This window comes from Pseudonaja textilis, chromosome 3, assembly GCF_049901715.1.
Source record: "Pseudonaja textilis isolate UNSWEBS1 chromosome 3, rPseTex1.2, whole genome shotgun sequence".
Classification (NCBI taxonomy): domain Eukaryota; kingdom Metazoa; phylum Chordata; class Lepidosauria; order Squamata; family Elapidae; genus Pseudonaja; species Pseudonaja textilis.
In genome coordinates, this window is record NC_141992.1 from 37,632,732 (window position 1) to 37,653,965 (window position 21,234).

The 21,234-nt window shown below is 36.8% G+C and overlaps 2 protein-coding genes across 5 annotated transcripts in view; one reads left to right on the forward strand and one right to left on the reverse strand.

Moving 5' to 3' along the window:
* Positions 1-21,234, forward strand: part of LOC113444282 (bcl-2-like protein 15) — a 192,989-nt gene that overhangs the window by 107,205 nt on the left and 64,550 nt on the right. The gene's annotated exons all lie outside the window — the stretch shown is intronic.
* Positions 1-21,234, reverse strand: part of HIPK1 (homeodomain interacting protein kinase 1) — a 38,924-nt gene that overhangs the window by 12,332 nt on the left and 5,358 nt on the right. For 3 of the 4 annotated variants that reach the window (XM_026713042.2, XM_026713044.2, XM_026713043.2), the window contains exons 2-10: positions 20,016-21,093; positions 10,137-10,260; positions 7,507-7,626; positions 6,349-6,435; positions 5,746-5,930; positions 5,012-5,174; positions 4,443-4,665; positions 3,786-3,907; positions 2,366-2,500 (exon numbers count right to left, since the gene is read on the reverse strand). In XM_026713042.2, the coding sequence (XP_026568827.1) occupies positions 2,366-2,500; positions 3,786-3,907; positions 4,443-4,665; positions 5,012-5,174; positions 5,746-5,930; positions 6,349-6,435; positions 7,507-7,626; positions 10,137-10,260; positions 20,016-21,091 (2,235 nt within the window). In that variant the 5' untranslated portion in view covers positions 21,092-21,093. The remainder of the gene's footprint in view (positions 1-2,365; positions 2,501-3,785; positions 3,908-4,442; positions 4,666-5,011; positions 5,175-5,745; positions 5,931-6,348; positions 6,436-7,506; positions 7,627-10,136; positions 10,261-20,015; positions 21,094-21,234) is intronic. The other variant, XM_087929300.1, reaches the window with a different exon arrangement.

Here is a 21,234-nt window from a genome sequence, read left to right on the forward strand (position 1 = left end):
ATCACATTCCACACAGTTCAAACTGCAATACAGTTTGAAAACATTCCAATTTTAAATGACATATTTCTGCAAGTAACAAATTCTCTTATTCCAAACACTGGTTCCAAACAAGCAGCTTTCAAGCAGAGAACTGCTAACCCCTCTGCCAACATAAGCGGAATAATAAAAAAAAGAGAATAATGTTAAGTCACACCATGCCTCTTTCCAAAAGCCAACACCTGCACAAGACAAAGCAGAGAGTTTAATACAGTGCAAGATCTAATGTCCCCACCAGAAGGCAGAAATCGGGTTTTCCAAGCGACGAACTGTTTTGACAGAGGAGGGACAAAAATATGCAAAGCTTAGCAAATGGCTAACGTAAACTTAGATGAAGCGGCAAAAGGGAGAAGTGTTGAAAGCACTAAAGGTGAGCATTTCAGGCAAAAGCCTAGAAGCCAAAATCCATGGAGAGAAAGGTAGGATTCAGATAAGATTAAGTGGATTTAGTCTAGAAGATACATTTTGTGCCATTGTATCATAGAAGCACAGCAATTAGTATTTCAAGCAGAGATGCAGAAAACATTTCAAACTCAAAACATTTAAATCTTGTTTCGAGCTCAAACATAACTCTTCCATTTTTCAGTGTTCCCACATTGTTCTGACCATTCCATAAGTACAGTATTTGAGTTCAAAACAGCTCGTTCCGAACTAAAAAGTGATCCCAGACTGGTCGAAACAAAGTTGGAGCATTTTTACTAAGGTTGATGCATTTCATTTGAACCTCAAACAACTGTTTCAAGCATGAAATGTTTCAGTTCTGAATGCTTTGCAGATTCCAATTCCACGTATGTCATCTAGGGATTTATTAAAATCCAGTTTTTAATCCTTAAAGCTTTAAATTGTTTGAAAACATAAAGGCTATGTCTTGAGAAATCTCAAAAGATAAGAGGGGAGACAAACAGAAAAGAAGTTGAAATTGCCTGTGCCTTCCATAGTTGCTTTCCCTTTCCTGTGAGACAAGAGGTCTTAATCTGTATTAATTTATACTAGTTTCAGATTTTAATTTTCCGCTCCAATGAATTTTGAGTATAAAACATTCTGGTTTCAGTCTCCTAGCAGCAAATCCAAAGAGCGACAGTTTAGTCTATTGGTTGAAATATCCAAAATAGTCTTCTGATAGTAAATAATTAAAGTTTTAAGTTCTATTGGATGCACTCTGTATGTTTCAATTATGAAATTTAGCCAGAATTGAATAATAGAAGTCAGAATGAAGAACTACAAAATTTGTAGTGATTTTTTTCAACATATGCAGTTACAATTTTTAAAAAATCTATCTTGCCTACTGATGGGCATTCCTTGGAGCAACAGTAGCAATGTTAGAGGGAGCAGTTACTCATCTTGGTGAGACTTGTTCTGACTAAAGCCAGCAATGCCCCTTTTCTCTCCATTGGAAGAGAAAGATGCTCGCGAATTATCACTTTAAAGTAACATAAGACAACGAGTATGCAACAAGTAGAAGTGTGCTTGGCAAGACATGTGAGGACATCACCATTTCAAGTGCACTGCAATGTTTCCATGTTTTCACTGATCTGATTCTGGGGTTTCTAATTGATTGTTTTGTGGCATTTACAAAGGATGAATTCCAATCAGAGAAATCCAGAATGAGAAAGAAAAATTTGAGAAGTGTGCACACTTTAAACCACCCTAGAGAATTAAAGAACTGCTTTAAGATATAGCTTAGATAGGAAGAGCTCACCTTTAATCTCAACCAAGACATTTAAAAGGAACTAAAAGCAAGGGTGAGTTGCAGTATCTTTTTAAGGATGATGCACACTGGTCAAGGTAATGAAAGGCCAGAGAGATCTGGGTTGCTGCTAGTTCATGTAGGTTAATAAATCTGGGTTGTTAAAGCCATAAATCAATAAAGAATTTAATGAAATTAGAGATTTCCTGTGCGTAACACATCTGTACGGTCAAAGAAACTTTTTTTTTTTAAAAAAAACCTAAATTTGTCAAGACATGGCTACCCAGGTATTAATGGCTGAATCAATCTAAGGATCATTGCTATTGTTTTCAATCAGCAAAATTAAAAAGATAAAGAGTACAGAAAAGAAGAAGTACATTACTGCTCTTTCCAAACTAGGAGAAGAGCTTGATCAGCAATCTAGCTAACAAAGAACAACAGTCAATGAATCTGGATTCTTTACAGAGCAACAGTAAACATCAGAGTCAGACAGTGCTTCAGCAATGTTTGGGAGGAAAAACAACAAGACATTAAGATGTAGCAAGAACACAGCCACAAGATGGCACATGCTTCCATGCCCTCTGCAAAGTCTAAGTTAAAACAAAAACTCCGTTAGTGAACACAATCAAGGGAGGCAATTACCAGTACTGCAGCCGTCTGTTCTACTAGCGCTGGCCGGCCGGCTGCGCAGTTCAGAGTAAAGGGCACCGCATACTGCGGCGTGATGGTGGCTACTTGAGGATGAAGAGTTGCTACCATTAGTGGTGTACAGCTTCCCTGAAATGTAGATTAGGCAGTGAGTGAAACAAATGTACTAAGGTAACAGGGCCAGAAAGGCTTCCCCCAAGGATACTAAGGGCGTTTTTGAATGATTTGCAGAATTCATAGTATCCACTGAAAATCTATATGCTTTTCTGCCAACTTGTATGTAGTGATAACAAGTATTTCCTCATATCCATGAACAAGCCTTTTGTGTTTAGTGCACTTAAAACAAAAATTAATCGGTGGGCGGGGTATAAAACACAGTGCAGGGAAGGCTTGGAAACAGAATTTCTACAATGGCATACTGAAAGCATTCAATTGTTAAACCAGCATTGTGTGATTTGATATAAAAATTCCTATTGATTTCCTCTTAAAAATAGAGCAATTCAATTGCTGTCAGTATAATTATATATTTCACCACAAAAATCTTAAAACCTAGAAAAGAAGAAATTTTTTGTTGTATTCATATTGAATACAATATGGGATTTGTATTATGCTAACCTAAGTGCTTCCAAATGCCTTCTGCAATATAAATAAAAAAAGGGTAAGTTGCTGTCTTTAAGTTATTTGTGCCTGACCTAAATGGAGTTTACAATAATGTAACCAAAGGTAATACAATTAAGTTAAGAAGTAATGTATGTAACTTATTTCAAAATCTTCTGTTCCGGAACAAACATCCCATGTCAATAATGAACATATATTTAAAAAACAGTATTCTGAGAGCAGAAACCCCTTTGTTTTTATAGCAGAACAGAAAACTAATATTATCAAAGTAGTAAGTCTAAAACGTTGTTATTATGTGTAACCTGTCATTTTCTCAGCATCAAAAAACAGAACAAATGCAAAAAGCATTCCTAAAGTGAATGGTAAAGTTGATGGGAAAGAGTAATTTAATTGAATCAATAGTGATAGACAACATCTTTGTCTGCTTTCTACTAAATCTTACATTAATTGAAATTTTAGGGCAAGCAAATAAAGCCAATTAAAGTGTATCTTTTTCCAGAATAACAGCTGCTAATATATTCTATTTTAGGCACAATGGTAGATCTGTACCTGTAAATGAAAGTTGCCTAAAATTTTGGTCTTGGACAATTAAGTCCATTTGCAAAGGCCAAACCTTTAAAGCAAAGAAATCATTAGACAAAGAAATACTTTATTATTTTTTCCTTAATATTCTACTGATGATTTTTTAAAGGCGTAGGAATTTCTGGGTTCTCAATTTCAATTGAGAATACACCACATATATTATCCAAACGTATGTATGACACCCTGTTTTACTTGCCCCCATCCCCACTTTTACCTGTGTGAGAACTCCGGACTGGATCTGCAGTGGCTGAGCTGCTGGCGCTTGTGGTACAATTGGAACAGCATTGTCCATCCTTACAGGGAACCCAGAATGCTTTGTGGTTGCCTGAAGACCAGCTGGATGGAAAAAGGTCACAAATAACTACCCAAATATGTTTCAGAGCTTACTTTCCAAAGATGATGCATACAAAAGATGCAGATCATAATTATCAGTACTGAAAAAAGTTCAATCACCTCAGAAGCTAGCAATCTATGACAACTGATTCTATGTTCTCAAGATACCCAGTATGCCACAGGGTCAAAAAAGTTGGGGACACTGGCCTCTGTTTGTAAGACAGCTATGAAGCAGTCAAGAAAATGTTTTTTGAAATAGCCATTAAGTGAACTATGCTACTTTCTTCTATTTGTACCCACCATACCATACTTAAGATACTATTTTCTATATTACAAAATCCAATTTTGTCCTAGAATCCCCAAAATCAACTTGGGTTGCCTGGACATTTCTTTCACATAATTTTTATTACAGAAGGTAAGAAAATGTAGATTTTAATGCATAAAGAGAGAGAACTTTTTTCTATCTTTTAAAAACCTTATTAAAATTATGGTGCCATGGATATTCAGAAATGGTATGTCAGGATAAAAACGCACTTACTTGGAAAGGCAGGAGGACATACAATGAATGTTTGTTGAAATGGGTCTGTTTGAGTGCAAATTTGGGTTGTTCCAGGCTGCAAGGAAACACTTTGTTGTGCCACACCAGCAACTGGTGCTGCAGAGGATGGATAGAGAGCAGACTGATAATTCAATAGTGAAACATCTGAATTTGCTAGAGAAAGAGTAGCTGCAGCTGTAGAATTGGAAGCCAAAACACTAGCCTGAAAAACAAGACAATCTATCATTAGAATTTGAAACTGTAATATTCTAACATATATATTAAACAACTGAAAACAACTAAAGGAAAGCATCTGCCGATGTCAATCACTTTCTTAACCAACTTTAACTAATCAGATTCGCACATCCTGAAGAGGATCTAGAACTCATAGGCAGTCATGATAGATGTTTGGAACAAATGCTACCAAATACTGGGCTGATTAAAAATTAAATTCACTAAAGCTACTGTACTAAAAACAAGTCAATTACTAGGAAGAATCATTCCAAGAAATGATAAAATGCTTTATTTTGATTTTGTTCATCAAAAGAAACAAAAAGCAACTGATTTACCTGATGATGCACAGTGCTCAGCTGGTTGTTGAAACTCATGGTGAGGTTTGTGCTTGTATTTGGTGCAACGTGTGTCGTGAATGGGCTTTTTATTTGATTAACAGTGTCATACATATTAACTCTTCGTTTACAAATTTCCATATTCTGAAAACAGGATTTCACACTAAAAGAGAATATGAAGCAATTTAGCTAACACCATACAGACTATGTCTGATTATTAAAAATAAAATGTCTGCAAATTAATAGTTATCAAACCTTTTAAGTTGCTTGGCTGATTTCTGAAATCTAGTTTGATACTTGCCTAAGGAACTATAACTGCTATTCTTTTCCATCACAATTTCACAGAACAAACAAATATTCCTTATTCCAAAATACACTCATACAACAAAATATTTCTAGCGAATCATATATTACTACCAGGTTTCTCTCTTTTGTATTAGCGATATAAAACTTACCTGTCTATGAAAAATCAATAAACGGCAGTGGAAAGCCAAGATTTAAAAAGGAAATAATTTTCTCTGCTATTAAAATAGGATTTCTAGAAGTCTCTGAATAACATCATAGTAAAACTATTGTTTAGGAATTTATTTTAGTGAATCCACTTTATTTAATTTAAACATTTTTCTGAAATTAATAATACTTGTTTCTTGTTTGTTATTTGTCCAAAAACATGAAGAAGCAGGTTACAAATCTGAATGAATTAACAGTATAATTTATCTGAGCCACAAACTTACTGGTTGCTATGTGGAAAATCCAGTAGATGATTCATTGTCACAAATGGATGGTTCAAGGTCTTCAGCGGAGTAATTCTCTTATCTGCATCTATTGTCAACATTTTCTTCAACAAATCTATATATTCTCTTCGGTCAGCCTTCTCTGCCAACATATCTGTTCCCTCCAAGTCTGTAGACATATTTACCTTGTGAAAAGGTTTTAAAAATTGTTTAGATTTTTGTTCAACTTATACACTTTACAGCAGGAAAAATAAAGAATACATGAATCTTTTAAGTTCTTGAGGAACGTAGTTCTAGTTTACTCCCATTTTCTCTTGATTTGCTTCTAACAAATATTTAACTTAAAAGAAATATTGCCTTTTCATTTAAAGTATATGTTCAAGACAAGTCTAGCAGAAGTTAAGTGGTTTTCCTAAAATTTTTTACTTATAACTGCTAAATTACTGAGAATTAGCCTCAGGTCTACTAGTTATATAGCCCCATGGGGATAAAAGAAAGGGAACACAGTTAGCCTCTGTGTAAAACAACTGTAAATTAGTACTTCTCTGAATTATAATACCTGTACTTTTCAAAGGCAATTATTATTTTTTACTGGCAGCTTACTTGTGCCATGTCGTCCAAACAGTTAAAAATATATTTCCGAGCTTCCTTTGATTTTATTCCTGTCTCCAACTCATGTTCTTCTGGAGTCTGTCAAATAAAATGGAAGTTACAAGAAATTATATCAAGATTTAATATTTTAGTACAATAAAAGCAAAAGTAGGTCAGCCTGCAATACTGCAGGTTTCAGAGAATTTCTGAAGAGCTTAGATCTAAACAGTATTTTAAATCAGGAAAACAGCTTTATAATCAGGGCAGAAATAACTAGCAAACACAATGTGTGTTTACAGAAAATGGCCAAAGACATTTGAAGTTTACAATTTTCTTCAAAATCAATTTAGATTGCCTTAAATTTTACAGAAACTATTTTATTGGTAATTTTTTCATGGTACAAACATGTTTTCTATAGACATGTCTGTTGTAAATTTCCAAAAAAGAAAGCCCCATTCAGAACATCTTTTTGCATCAACTGTTCAAAACAGTAATTAAAATATTTTTTATTTATAGGACTTGTTTTACTGGACAAATGCACTGTAGAAGCATTTTCTTAGATATAGTTTTATAGAATCTCTCTGTGGCAAGGTAGAGGAAATCCCATCTTTTTTTTTCCAGCCTCTGTTATCACTCATCATTTTTCCACCAATGGTTTTCTGGTTTTAGTACATAAAGGATTCATATAACATTATAGCTAATGGCTAAATTTATATTCACATAATTTTTTGGACAAACTACAGTAGCTCACATTTATGACTAATCCACTAATCATTAGGGTTGGTTTATACACAATCCAAGTCAAAATTGAATCACATTATGGATGTTATATGTGCAGTCAGTCACTATTTAGGCCTCCTTTATTTAATGGGTTTACAGTTATACACCTCATCCAGTTATTAGCAAATTAATAAATAATCTACCCCTGATGATCAGATGCTGATGTTTCCCTGGACAAAATGCTACTGAACGCAATATCGATTGCTAGTAGTTTACTTATTATAATAAATGACATTTATTGTTTTTAATTTATTTAACAGTTACTATTTTTAAAATATAAATGAAATAATGAAAACCAAATAATTAGCGAAGATATATCTTAAAAATAAGTGGTACTAATAAAAAATAAGCCTTCTAAAGAAAAAAAGAAATTAAAAGAGAAAAAAAAACCTTCAGTCTCCACAAAGGGTATCCCAAGTTTGGATCTCTGTTAAAAAACCTGCTTGTTTTCGTTCCCGCACTCAAAAGATACTCCGCTGGTAGTCCTTGTGTTTGTGAAATGTAACGAATCTGCAACAGAAAAATAATATTGATGTTGTCAAGAAACAATTATTAATATTAACATATAGTAAGAGTAATTTTATTTTTATATCATTATTCCACCCAAATAAGTACAGAATGGTATATAGAAGAATAAAAGCAAGCTTAAATGCAATAGTTGAATAAAATATAGTATAAAAATTATCAATTCTAAGAAAATAATAATGACACTAGTACTTTAAACACAGTATGTTACAAAAGATGTTTTTGTCCTAGGCATTTTGTATCCCAGAAATGTTTTACTCCCCTTGGGAGAGAATTCCATAATTAGGTTGCTTCTATGGAGAAAAACTTTTGGCCTTTGCTGTGAATCAGACCTTTTGATGGGACCATGAACAGAATTTTCCAGCTGTTTTTAATATACAAGCTATATGGAAAACAATACAATTTTGTGTTTAATCATAATAGTTTTCCTTAAAACACTATTCAACTTATGTTTCAACTTTGCCAATTCATCAATATATGAATGAGATTTTTTTCATGCCTTAAAAAAACGTTCTATTTTGAAGTACTGAAGATGTCATGTTCATAAGATACTCACATTAAGCTTAGTGTTCCATGTTATTTTAACATCTGAAAGTCATCCTTTTTGATATTCATTTAATACAGTAAGTTTTAGAATTAAATGCATTAATTGTTACTAGGAAATCAGCCAAATTATTTATCATTTTCTTTTACACATATTACTACTATTCTTTTCCTGTGGAAAATTATGTGTTTAAGACACTATTTCTACTACAAGGCCTGTGCAAAATAAGACTAGCAGGCCACATATGGCAGACCAACTCTTGTGTGGTCCAGCAGAATTTTTTTGAAAACTTCATAAACCCATTGCTGCCAAATTCTGCTATCATCAGAAAGGATTTAGGCGTGGTTTTTTATTTTTTATTTTTTTTTGATCCAAAAGACATGCTGTGGAATTCTCCAATACCTCTGGACCTCACCAGGACTTCCAGCTACAATTCTGCACCAGCTATTTCTCTGTGGGCCATAATTATTTTTAAGGTATCAATGCAGCCCTTTCCCTTCTACAAGTTGTGCAGGCCTGTTTTATACCAATTTATTATAATTTTTAGACTTCTTCACTTGAGATATTTTACCAATAAAATGCCTGTGGAAAATCCTTCTGTTTGTACATAAAGCAATGGAAGTAAAATATATCAAGCAGATTTCAGACTAATTGAGAATAGCTGTAAATAACGGAAAATATTTATACGTACACCATCTATATTTAAGAAGAAATGAAGTGCAAATAGATACAGATAGTCCAACAGTTATGACAACAATTGGGACAATATCACTAAGCAATGTGATCATAAAGCACAATAGCAAGTAACTGCATTACTTGGCAACAGCAATTCTGGCAGTCTCAGAACTGACATAGTTAAATGAGGACCATGCAGGCCATTAGGCGAGGACTTAATGTAATCAAAGGTGATTTCCTACTGATTACCTATATTAACTTAGCCTGTGGAAAGCCAGAATGGAACATCGGAAATTGTGATCACATGGCTATGGTTCATTGCAATGATCACAGGGACATTGCAAATGGCCAGAACTCTAAGGACTCATTGTAAGTGACCTTGTTCAGCATTGCCACAATTTTGAATAATCACTGAACGAAAGGTTATAACTTGAGGACCAACTGTCCATGTGAAAGTGTAGTTAAAAGGAGACTGGTATCTAACCAACGTATGATGAGGAAAGGCTTTCCTTTTTTAGTAAATTTTTGGAGTGTAAATATTCACTTCAATATATAGCACAGTTGAGAGGAAGAGGACTTAATTAGATTGGCCACTGCAAGGAGAATAACTCCAGGACCGTCTCTGCCCCAGAGCAAACATGACTTCATGAAATCATGTATACATAGTTATACCCATACTTTGCATATAGTTATGCTCACATTGGAAAAAACTTTCTTGGCAGAGAATGGAGCAGGCAACTGTGTTGTATAGCCACGGGCAGAAAGTACTTAACCTTGTAACTGCTAGCTTTCTTTCTCTAAGTGAAGCAGCAGCAGCAAAATATGCTTGTTAGTTTAACAGTACTGACTTTACACCATTAATTCAAAAGGATATTCCATAGCCTAGTAGTTCTTTGTATTTTTCTTATAACATCGGATCATGAAATAGGATGGGAGAGTACAAAATGAACAGATATTTACATGATGTCTTATAAGATTATATTTTGTCTCAAAAACCTGCATGCTAAAAATAACCAGAAATAATAAGGATGTGTTAAGCACAAAGTTATGTGTAGCAATCTGAGAATAATAAGTACTTATTGATTAACCTCAATCAATTGCTCTCAGAGCAAAAGTCCAGTGTCAATGACTTAAGAGGCTCTCATTTACCCCATGTACAAATATCAAGTAATATTTACTCAGAAGTAAATCCTATTGGATTCAGTGAAACTTAATCTCTAGCATAATAGTTTAAAGTCAGTATTGTTTGAATATCAGCATATTAGCAAAGACTTACTTGATCGTATTCTGAAGCTCCTGGATACAAAGGCCAGCCAAGAAACAACTCAGCTATCACACATCCCAGTGACCACATATCAATAGCTTCACAAAATGGCAAACCCAAGATGATTTCAGGAGCTCTACAAAATATGCAATATTTTATTTATTATTCAGAATTTACTAATGAATTCACAAATACCACTGCTTGAATGACAACTAAAAGGTTATCATTTATTACATGTATAGTTAGAAGAGTTTTCCATAGCAATCCACTCTTTTTTCCAAGAAAAATGTATAAAGGTTCTGAAAAATAAGCAAATTACCCTATAATCTTGAAAACTACAAAAGCTATTATGACAACCTGTAAGATATATAACTTCTGATAAACTAGGTTCTTGCCAATCAGAAATTCCAATATTTTTAACCTTTATGTTGATATAAAAATTTGATACTTATGCTAAAAAAGATTAATAGCTGAGATTTATCAAAACTGATATTGTTATCTACAAACTCTTATTTTCTAATTTAAGTAGGAATACTGACGCACATAATTTCTAAACCACTGGCAGCAATTTTCTATTCAAGGATATTCCATTACAGCCAAGTGACATAAATATATATATGTGTGTTCATGGATTGCATCTTGTTAAATTGGAAGAGACAATTTCTAGCAAAATCAGCCGATGCATGTAAAGTGATATATGCCCCTTTAAAGTACTGACTTCATTTGGAATTACTTCTGAAAATAGTACCAGTAGCCTTATTTTCATGCACTTGTAACTAGGAGCAACATAAAATGATAAAATGAAACATAACCTAAAAAGTTAAAGAACATAGCTTTGTGTCCTCATCTATTTGGCACACAATTCACTATACCTTGTATCAGTCACTTGATCTAAGGCCAATGCAAAAGCATAGTCTAGTTGAGAAACATCAACTTGAACATAAATCACTGTTAAATCTGTTGAACGTTTATTTATCATTAGCAGCATTTTCTACCAATAAAAAGAGCAAAGTGCTTAGAAACATGCTCATAAATATGAGAGAAGTAATTGGAAACATGCTCATAAATATGGGTTGTAGCTGACCACCAAATCCAACTTCTCTTCTCAATTCCATTATTTCTCTGCCTAGTTTCCATATATTCTCATTCTCTTTCAAGAGGCCATAACTACTGGCTTCTGCCTCATTTATACAGTATCTTATCTCAGCTGCACCTTTCCCTCAGTCTTATGTTATAATCCAGCCATTTCACGGATCAGAAGATGATATAATCCCTAAACTTTTCACTTACTTTAAACAAGAAAAAAACTTTTTCTAGATAAGTCTAGAAGAGATTGAATTATTGTTTTTTGCTTCACTAGCTCTTTTAGATCAAAATTGGCCAATTCAAGGTTTATCAAATGCTAGTGAACCAGAAGCCGTAACCTGTCACAACCGGCTTGGATAATGGTATCCCTCCCGCTGACCTTAGTACAGTATATTGGTTTAGAAAATGTGATGAGAACCGATAAATTTACAAAGGTGGAAAACATTGGTGAAAATTTTAGAACATTTTCCACATGCAAAACATAATCTATTTTACAACTTTAAGAGTACATTTCATTTTCAGGCATGTGTAAATAAAAATTGAAGAACAGAGATTTTCTAAGTCATACAATGGTTCTCTTGATGTAAACTGCTCACCCATGATTAACTTAACATTTTTCTCAATTAGCATAATTTAAACTGACATACATTAACATAGGCTAAAATGTAGCTGACTATTTTGTGCTTCACAGTACCATGTGAATATAGTTTTATACTGTGTCATTGTTTCTGATATATTCACATGGACTAATCCAGGTAAAAAGCAGATATCTAGTAGAGGAGGCCTTCCTAGCTCTGCCATATCTTAACAGAATTGCTGTTCAATGTACGCAGGGGAGGCAACAAAACCTAACAGATTCAGCTTTGAAGGAAGAGTGATGTACCCTGCAATTTATTATATCCAGGTTCTTAAATGAGGGGTAAATAATGTTGATATAAACAGGATTTACAAAGCCTATAACCAGTAAGTATTTTTAAAAAAGAAATGTCTATAACAGTGGTGGCTAACCTTTTTGGGCTCCTTTGCCAAAAATTGTGCCTGTGCTTGTATGCTCATGCTCATGTGCCAGCACCCAGAAGGTAATGCGTACCCCCCACGTCCCCTACACATGCATGCACAATCCCACCCACCCCCGTCGCCCTTACCTGCACTGCGTCTCACAGCTGATTTTCGGCCAGTTTGAGGCCGTTTTCAGCCTCCCAAAGGCTTGAGGAAGGCTTCTTCAGGCTTCTACAAGCTTTGTAGGCCGAAATCTAGCCCCATTTAATCACTTCCTGTTTTTCTGAAAAAAATGGAAGTGATGAAACGGGGCTAGATTTCAGCCTACAAAGCTTGTAGAAGCCTGAAGAAGCCTTCCTCAAGCCTTTAGGAGGCTGAAAAAGGCCTCAAACCGGCTGAAAATCAGCTGACTAAAGTCAGAAGTAAGATAATGAAAAAAATTATTCCACTTTTGATTATCACTGTGCTGGTGAAGTCCAAAGTGGGAACATTATGACTAATCTTAACTATGGATTATTTAAATATTAAACATTCAAATATATAAGAAACGTGTTGCTGCTCATTTTTAAAAGTTCAGTTATACAAAACAAAGCAGCTTTCCTGTTTTAAATATTCACTTATTTTACTAAACCAGGATTTTTAGCCATAGCTTATTGAAAAAGCCATAATTAATGTATAAACCCACATCAAATGGAATTCAGTTTTTGTAAGATGAAAGCAAGCTTTAATTTTTCCTACAGCATGCAAGTCAACTTAAAAACTGCTCACAAAATCTGCAAAACCATCCAATGTGTCTCTTTCACTCCAGTGAAGAAAGGTGGGAAAGATGAAATTAATGAAGAATATGTCCTATCTTGCTTCAACAGGGAGTCTGTATTGGATCCCACTAACTCTGACAAAAGAAAGGAACTCTAGCTTGTAGTTATGAAAATGAAAGGAATCCCTGTATTCATTACAACTGAAAGCTGGAGTCAAATATATTAACTTGAGATTCATGAAATATTTAAAAACCCTAGAAATGTGAAGAGATCTTGTTGCTTTTGTTAGTTTTGGTACAATGTCTATTCTTAGCATTATGTAAATCTAAAATAAGTCTAGAGCAAATCAAGATAAATTTCTTTTTTAAGAAGTTTAAGAGCAGAACTGCTGGTAGTCCTCAACTTACAACCACAATTGAGCCCAACATTTATGTTGTTAAGTGAGAAATTTATTAAGTGAGTTTTGTCCCATTTTATGACTTTTCTTTCCACAGTTGTTAAGTGAATCGCTGCAGCTGTTAAATTAATAACATGGTTGTTAAGTGAATCTGATTTCCCCATTGACTTTGCTCATTGGAAGGTCACAAAAGGCAATTACATAACTCCTGGACACGCAACTGTCATAAATGTGAGTCAGTTGTCAAGCATCCGAATGTAAATCATGTGATCATGGGGATGCTACAACGGTTGTGTGAAAAACACTCGTAAGTCACCTTTTTCGGTGATGCTGTAACTTTGAACAGTGACTAAACGAACTGTTGTAAGTCGAGGACTACCTGTATTAGTGACAGAATAGATTTAGTATGAATAATTTCCTGTCCTTAAGAGATGTGCACAGACATCATATCTATATTTTTCAACAGAAGTGGGGGTTTTTTCTAATATTTACAGACGTTTGTTATATATTGTGTCTAGAAAAGAATTTTAGCAAATTAGAACCTATCCTCTTTTGAACATATTTTATTTATTTTAGAAAATTTATACTGCTGCCTACTCACCCATGGTGATTTAAGGCAGCTTACATGAATATAAAACATCATATAAATATAAAAATAATAAAATAATAAAATAGAACAATAGCCTCCCACCCACCCCCATCCCTGCAACAACACATATTTATACCAAACCATTTAATGGACTCCATCCCTTTCTGGGTTCCCCAGGCCAGCTGGCAGAACCATGTCTTCAGCATCTTCCAGAAGAGTATTAGAGTGGGGGCCAATCTAATCTCTGGGGGAATGATGCTCCAGAGGGAGCCACTACTATCTATCTATCTATCTATCTATCTATCTATCTATCTATCTATGTTTTCTGAGGTTCTCGCGGATATTTGTATGTGGATCTTTGGTTGTTCAGGTTTTCTCCCGCGTAAGATTCGAAGTATCTAGGCAACGTTTCGATGAAGTCTCATTCATCATCTTCAGGCTTCTGTCTTCGGCTCTTGCTTCTCAGAGTGATGTGAGATTGCAGCTGCTTCTTCCTTTTAACTGCTAGTGGGGTGGGACTTGATTGGGTGGGGCTTGGCTGTGTTCTGATTGGGTGGGGGTGTTCTCATTGGTAGAGGGTTTGGCTGTGTTCTGATTGGTTGGGGGGTTGGCCGTGTTCTGATTGGTTGGAGGAGTGTTCTGTTCAGGTGGGGGCTTGGTTGTGCTCAGGTTAGTCTTAGTTGCTGGGGGATTTGAGTTGGTGAGCTGTGATCTTGCTGTTTGGCTTCAAGTTCGTGGTCGTGCTGCATCTTCATAGTGGGTGTCGGTTTGCTTCATGTATGGCTCGGAGGGGTTTGAAGTGGGTAGTGATGCAGCTGCAGTGCAGCTTCTGGTCCATGGTCGTGTCTCATCTTCTGAGTGGGTGCGAGTCTGTTTTCTACATGGAAGTGTGGTGGTGGCATCTTGTGTGGCTCTCATGGGTGTGGGTCTGGTGTCATTCTTCATGTTAGGTACTCGTCTGTTCATGAGGGCGGGTTTCCAAATGGCTGGAAGGCGGGAGGTGTCATCTCGTTTGTTCATGCTGTGTGGGCGTTTTTCTATCTCTATGGCTTCTCTGATTATTCTGCTGTTGAAGTGTTCTGTTTTGGCGATAGTTCTGGTATTTTTAAAGTCAATTTCATGTCCTGTGGCTTTGAGATGTTGGACCAGGGAAGAGGTCGTTTCTTCTTTTTTGATTGAGTTCTTATGTTCTTCAATGCGTGCACTTATTCTTCTGTTAGTTTGTCCAATGTATGTGGTAGGGCAGGCAGTGCAGGGGATTTCGTATACTCCTTGGTTTTCTAATTCGATTTTGTCTTTGGGGTTTCTTAGGATGGTGGATATTTTTCTGTTTGTGCAGAATGCTGTTTTAATGTTGTGTTTTTGGAGGATCTTGCTGATTTTGTCTGTAGTGCCTTTTATATATGGGAGGAGGGCTTTGCCGTTTTCTTGTTCTCTGTCTTGGATTTTGGTTGGGGTTTCTTTTTGGATTAGGTGGGTAATCTTCTTTCTTTGGAATCCATTGGCTGTAAGTACGTTGGTGAGAGTGTGTAGTTCGGTTTTTTGGTGTTGTTCATCGGCTAAGCATTTTGTTCTGGAGATGAGTGTCTCGGCTACGGAATTGATCTGTGCTGGGTGGTGGTGTGAGAGTGCATGTAGATAGCGGTTTGTATGTGTTTTCTTCCGGTAGATGGTGTGTCCTAGGGAGCCATTGGATCTTTTGTATACCAAGACATCTAGGAAGGGAAGTTGATTGTTGGCTTCTGTTTCCATGGTGAATTTTATTTTGGGGTGTAGGCTGTTGAGGTGTGTGAGGAAGTTGTTCAGTTTTTCTTTCCCGTGTGGCCAGATTATGAAGGTGTCATCTACGTATCTGAGCCAGAGTTTGGGTTTGTGGTCGTATTTTTCTAGAGCTTGTGTTTCAAAGTGTTCCATGTAGAGGTTTGCGATGACAGGTGAGACACCTGGTCCAACACCTCAAAGCCACAGGACATGAAATTGACTTTAAAAATACCAGAACTATCGCCAAAACAGAACACTTCAACAGCAGAATAATCAGAGAAGCCATAGAGATAGAAAAACGCCCACACAGCATGAACAAACGAGATGATACCTCCCGCCTTCCAGCCATTTGGAAACCCGCCCTCATGAACAGACGAGTACCTAACATGAAGAATGACACCAGACCCACACCCATGAGAGCCACACAAGATGCCACCACCACACTTGTAGAAAACAGACTCACACCCACTCAGAAGATGAGACACGACCATGGACCAGAAGCTGCACTGCAGCTGCATCACTACCCACTTCAAACCCCTCCGAGCCATACATGAAGCAAACCGACACCCACTATGAAGATGCAGCACGACCACGAACTCGAAGCCAAACAGCAAGATCACAGCTCACCAACTCAAATCCCCCAGCAACTAAGACTAACCTGAGCACAACCAAGCCCCCACCTGAACAGAACACGCCTCCAACCAATCAGAACACGGCCAACCCCCAACCAATCAGAACACAGCCAAACCCCTACCAATGAGAACACACCCCACCCAATCAGAACACAGCCAAGCCCCCACCCAATCAAGTCCCACCCCACTAGCAGTTAAAAGGAAGAAGCAGCTGCAATCTCACATCACTCTGAGAAGCAAGAGCCGAAGACAGAAGCCTGAAGATGATGAATGAGACTTCATCGAAACGTTGCCTAGATACTTCGAATCTTACGCGGGAGAAAACCCGAACAACCAAAGATCGATCGATCGATCTATCTATCTATCTATCTATCTATCTATCTATCTATCTATCTATCTATCTATCTATCTATCTATCATCTATCTATCTATCTATCTATCTATCTTAACAAAACATTTACCAACAACTTTCAACTGTGTCATGCTGTACAATAACAGACCGAAATATAAGTATTAGATACTTGTGGGAACAAAAATCACATTTCAAACAGTTATGTTGGTCTAATACTACTACTGGAATTTTTTTATCCAATAGACTTAATACTTGCATAGTTGCACTTTCTTAGAACAGCTGTTTCTCAGTTTATGAAGCTGTAGTTATAAATAGGAAACAACTCTACTAGCGTTTCACCACTCTTTCATATTGTGTTCTCCAATATATTAGAAAAATATAACACACTTTTTACTGTTCTAGGATTGACAGATTTATAATTTGGCCAGAGAAGTAAGCACACATGCAGGGCACACCTCCCATTGCTTTTTGGCCACATCCTCATTTCTTGCATACATAGACAAGGAAATAGGTTTGGAGAAAAGATGTCAACCCTACCAACAATAAATGGCAGAGGTGGGAAAGGAGCTGGTCTAAACTAAGATTTAAATTAGAACTATGGCTCTACAATATTCTACTATAACTGGAAAATTTTTCCTTGATTAAAAAGGCAATTCCAGGGACGACCTCAAATATTACAAGAATTAGAACAAAAATGAATATTTTAATTTATGTATAGATTATGACCACAATCTCTTCTAAGATTATCAATCCTACCCAACTTTAGCAACAGTAATTGTAGTAATAACAGTAATAAACATAAATCAAGGTTTCAGTTTCTAGGATTAACTGTGTCTGGAGCAAGGGTGTCAAACTGGATTTCTCCGAGGGCCAGATCAGCATTGTAGTTCTCCTCTGTGGGCGGGCTGGATGGGGTGGGGGGGAGATGGGAGACGGGACAGATGTCTGCTGCAGCACTTTGCCAGCCAAAACAGGGCACCATGAAAGCCCCCCCCACGTCCCATTCTGGACGGCAGAGTGCTGGAGGCCATCCAGGCTGAAAACGGGACACAAGGGGTCCACACATCTCTACCACACCCCATTTTTGCCAGCAGAATACTGCAGGAGGCCATCCAGGCTGAAAAGCACCCCGCCCCCCAGCCAAGTTTTGGCTGTCAGAAGCACTGCGGGACAGTCCTTTGTTATTTCCAGGCTGGCCCCGCAGACCAGATTTAAGCACCCCACAGGCCAGATCCTGCCCGCAGGCCTTGAGTTTGACAGCCCTGACCTAGACTTAGGATTCTCAAACTCTTTTTTAAAAAAAATGCCTGGAATCCAATGATTTGTTTAGAAATTCCCCAACTTTTTAGCCATAATATAGTCTTTGAGGCATATAGTCTTTGAGGCATATAGTCTTTGAGGCATCTGCAGAAAGTATTGCCAGGTTTCTCTCTCATTTGTTTTGTTTTGTAATTGGCTAAACAGACACAGGGACATTTTGTGAAAACATTAATAATATGCTCACTAACTCAAAATATTTGAGACTAGCACCCATAGTTGAAGGGAGAACATGATTTGATAAGATATCTTTTAGTTTATATTGTGTATGGACGATTTCCTATTATTAGGTTGGAAAGGATAACTGCATCTTCGGATAAGGCCTGAAATGACTACTTGCCTTGAAATATAATAAGGAGGAATGCTGACAATAGCACAGAATAACATTGTAACTATCATAATTCCTAGCTTGCATGCTGTACTAGATGATGGCAGTTATAATCTAAAATACCAGATAGTGTTAAGATTCAATTAAACTACGATTTCTAAAGCTAAAACATAAATTCAGGGTTCAAGAAAACTAGCTTTCTTTTTAATCACCACTTACTTTTGCCATCAGATGACATGGAAACCAAAACACAAAACAACAGCAGATATAAAATTACTATTATTACAATTACCATAATTTAAAATGCAGATCTACAGTAAATAATCTAGTAGAACAAGTTAAAATGCCTCTGTCAATAAGTTTTACATGTTGCTGAACTGAAAGATGAACGAAAATGCAAGTTTAAACTTGGCACAGAAATGAAGAGGCTACTGACACTGCACTAGTACAGATAAGCTCATCTGTCTGATGAGTGGTGGGACTTATCTCCATGGGGGATGAGTCTGCCTACCGAGATGAGGTGGACTGGTTGCTTTTGTGGTGTGGAGACAATAACTTGGTCCTCAACAAGACCAAGGAGCTTATAGTGGATTATAGAAGGAACAGATCAAATATCCAGCCCTTGCTTATCAATGGAGACCGAATGGCGCAAGTGATCAGTTTTAAGTTTCTGGGTGTTACCCTAAAAGAGGACCGGACCTGGGGTGCCCACATTGCAGCCCTGGTCAAAAGGGCCCAGCAGAGTTTATACTACCTGAGACTTCTCAGAAAACAACAACTGCATGAAAAACTGCTGGTGACCTTCTACCACTGCATCATAGAAAGCATTTTAACATACTGCACCTCTGTATGGTTTGCCAATTAAACAGTGGCAGATCATTGGTTGCCCTCTCCCCTCTTTGGAAGAGCTTTATAGCTCCCGCTGCCTTAAGAAAGTTCAAAACATTCTCAAAGATCCATCTCATCCTGGGAACCCTTTTTTGAACTATTACCATCTGGCAGATGGTACAGAATAATAAAAACAAGGACACATAGGCTGAAAAACAGCTTCTATTCCCAGGGCAGTAGCTCTTTTGAATTCTGCTGTATAGTGCAGTGTTAGTGTGGTGTCAGGGGTTTCCGGTTCAATGTGTGAAGGATGTGTGTTTGTGTTTATTGTTCATGGTCATGATGTGCACTGAAGATGGTGTTTGATTTCGTTGTACGAGTGCAATGACAATAAAGTAAACTAAGCTAAGCTAAGCTAAACTAAATTAAACTAAACTGTCTGGCTTATATAATCAAATTTAGCCCAGTGAAGGAATGAAAGAATGATCTTTTTCTGGACAGCTTATGTTATGGGAAAAACATCCTTCAGGTTCCTCAAACCATCTCAAACCATAACAAAGAAGTGACAGAACACCAAATAGGAACCTGAAGGAAATTCCTGTAACTTTAGGTATATCTGGAATGGATTACTTAATTTTTCTTCTTCTTTTGACACAGTGGGCATGCAATCAGTCAAATTAACTTCTAAATGGTGTGTTATGATATAGAAACATTTCATTAAATAAAACTCAGTTCACACTTTAATCCAGTGAGTTGAATTATATCTATTTATCTTTAAACTTTTCTATTGCTTCTAGATTTGTGATACAAAAGGCATTACTGAACATAGAAAATGGATACTTACCTATAATATCGTGACTGTAAATAAGTGGAGCACACAGCTTTTGAGACATGACTAGCAGAGCCAAAGTCTATGACTTTGACTCTATATGGCTGGCGCACAGGATCCACCAACATGATGTTTTCAGGCTTTAGGTCAGCATGTATTAGACCTAAACTTTTCAGTTTCATCAAAGCAGTAGCCACTTGTTGTAATATTGGTCGAATGTATTTCAGAGGCAGAGGGCTAAACTTATTTTGTTTTAAGAAGTCATACAAATTTTGCTCCAGCATCTCAAACACCAGACATGTATGGTTTTTGTGTTGAAAACACTCATATGAACGGACAAAGTTATATTCATCAGCATTCTCACTACTCAGTCGAGAAAGGATGCTCACTTCAATTTGACCTTGCCTGGCATAAGAAGGGTGATTTTTCAAAATTTTGATGGCAACTATTTCCTTTGTACTGCGCTTCCAGCATTTTGCCACCTGTCCAAAAGTTCCTCGTCCCAAGAACTCCAAGACTTCATAGCTATTTGTCATAGAACAAAGGATTTCATGCTGGACTAGCTGGTAATCACCTTCACCACTGGAACTACTGCTTTTGGTTGTTACAGTGGTGGTAGTGGCCGCAGCACCCACCGCAGGTCTGTTTTGCAGCATGAGAGGTGGATGTTCCTCAATTATCTGCACGCTACCGTTGCTGTCAACTTCTTCACTTTTCCTTTTTAAACCACATTTTTGATATGGTTCCAGTAAAGCAATGTTAGCCCTGTGTGTTAGGGCTTGGCTGTTTTGAAAGGATGTTGTTCCGCCACTGCCTGTACTGTCTGCTGCTGTAACCACAATGTGCTCAACTGAAGGAGCAGGGAGGAGGAGGTTCTGATCATAAGCAGGGATACTGAAGTTTGCTACCTGGTGAGAAGAGCTTGCTGGCCCTTGAGCACCAGAGAGATTTTTGCTGTGACTGTAATACTCGTCACTGTTACTTTGTCCTGAAACATCCCAGCTAGAGGGCTCCACTTTCAGTTTCTTGGCACTGCAAAAGGCACTCGAAGATACTGATGGAGGTGAAAACACCTGCAGCTGTGAGGCCATACCTAGAGGAAACAAAGAGCTAGACGTCATATTGGCAGGAATAGAAATCACAAATCTTTTACCACCAAATAAGAATAGCTAACTCATCGTTCATTTCCTCAAAATTTGCTATTAACAATTACAATTATATCCCATTTCTCTAG